This window comes from Acanthisitta chloris, unplaced genomic scaffold (assembly GCF_000695815.1).
Source record: "Acanthisitta chloris isolate BGI_N310 unplaced genomic scaffold, ASM69581v1 scaffold27738, whole genome shotgun sequence".
In the NCBI taxonomy this organism is placed as follows: Eukaryota; Metazoa; Chordata; class Aves; order Passeriformes; family Acanthisittidae; genus Acanthisitta; species Acanthisitta chloris.
In genome coordinates this window covers 3,501-4,756 of record NW_008685805.1, presented here as the reverse complement: position 1 = coordinate 4,756, position 1,256 = coordinate 3,501, and the positions used below count along the sequence as shown (strand labels likewise).

Below are 1,256 nucleotides of genomic sequence, written 5' to 3'. Positions count from 1 at the left end.
TCGGAAGAGGATCATTGCCTCGCTGGCAGACAGACCCTATGAGGAGCCACCGGCCAAGCCGCCACGGTTCTCGCAGCTGAGAGTGAGTCCCTGCCTGGCTCGTGTGTTTGTGTGGGCACAGCAGTGCTGGGAGAAATCGTGGCGTGTCCAGTGGTGTCCGTTCAGCTCCTCACCTCACCCACTGCAGTGGCAGGACCCCGCGGGTGAGCGCGCGGGGGGAGGTAACACCCAGCCCTCGCGGGTGAACCTGGGCTGGCTGCGCCGCGGGAAAGGACAGGCTGCTCCCTGGGAGCAAGGTGGGTGCCACCCCCAGCTCTGCTGGCACCATGGGGATGCTGAGCCCACTTTCTTGCCCGTGTTCCTGGCCAGATGTGCAGCAGCCGTTGGCAGGCAGGAGTGACCCGGCTCCGCTGGAGAGGGGCTGCAGCTGGGGCCTGGTGGTTGATGGTGCTATTGGGAGCCAGAGCCCATCTCCCTGGGCTGTAAGAGCTCAAACTCTCGCTGCCGAATAGCACTCGATGAGATGTGTGGATGTTGATTTCTGCTGCAGGAGTGGCAGCATTTGGATGTCAGCCCATGTTACAGGGGCTGGCTTGGAGCGAACCGTCACATTCCCCATTCTTCCTGAAAACTGGTGTGTGAGAGCTGAGCTTGGCCAAGGCTGCTGTGCTCACAGCGACCCTGGAAGCTGGGGAGCAGCATGGGGTGTGTGCTGCCTCCTCCCAGTGTTTGCAAATCAGCTTCCTGGAGCAGGAATTGGAATGATTGGAGTTTCCCCATCCCAAACATCTGGTCCTCGCCCTGCTGCGCAGCTCTGCCCTCTGCCTTGGATTCCCAAGGCTTTCTAACCCAAACAGCCTTAGCTGAAGTGAGTTGGGCTGCTGTGCTCTGCTTGCTCATAGGGGACTCTTTAGGACCTGCATTTAGGTGAGAACAGGGAGGGTTCACGCTGGTGCTCGAGAGCCAGGAGGGTGCCAGGTACAGCCCCTGCATCTTTGCCTGCTGTTCGGCCCCGTGTCGGCAGCAGGAGCCCAGCCAGGCAGCACCAGCCCAGGATCCACACCTGCCCAAAACGTCCCTGGAGACAGACGAGGCTGCAGGCACAGGGCTGGGGGAGAGGTGTCCTCCAGCGCGGCTCAGCCCATTGATGTGCTGGCCAGGGAGGCTGCGTGGGAGAATGGGCCATTTGCAGCACTTCCTGGCGCTGCAGCTGGCCGCTCTGGCACGGGGGGGGGGTTGGGGGGGCACAGGGGGCG

At 62.4% G+C, this 1,256-nt stretch overlaps 1 protein-coding gene across 1 annotated transcript in view; it reads left to right on the top strand.

Annotated features, from left to right (window-relative positions):
- The window catches only part of LOC103807182 (ankyrin repeat and SAM domain-containing protein 1A-like), a gene marked incomplete at both ends in the record, with an annotated part of 5,202 nt that overhangs the window by 737 nt on the left and 3,209 nt on the right, over positions 1-1,256 (top strand). The window contains one exon of the mRNA XM_009079904.1: positions 1-82. This exon is cut by the window's left edge and continues 6 nt beyond it. Coding sequence (XP_009078152.1) covers positions 1-82 — 82 coding nt within the window. The remainder of the gene's footprint in view (positions 83-1,256) is intronic.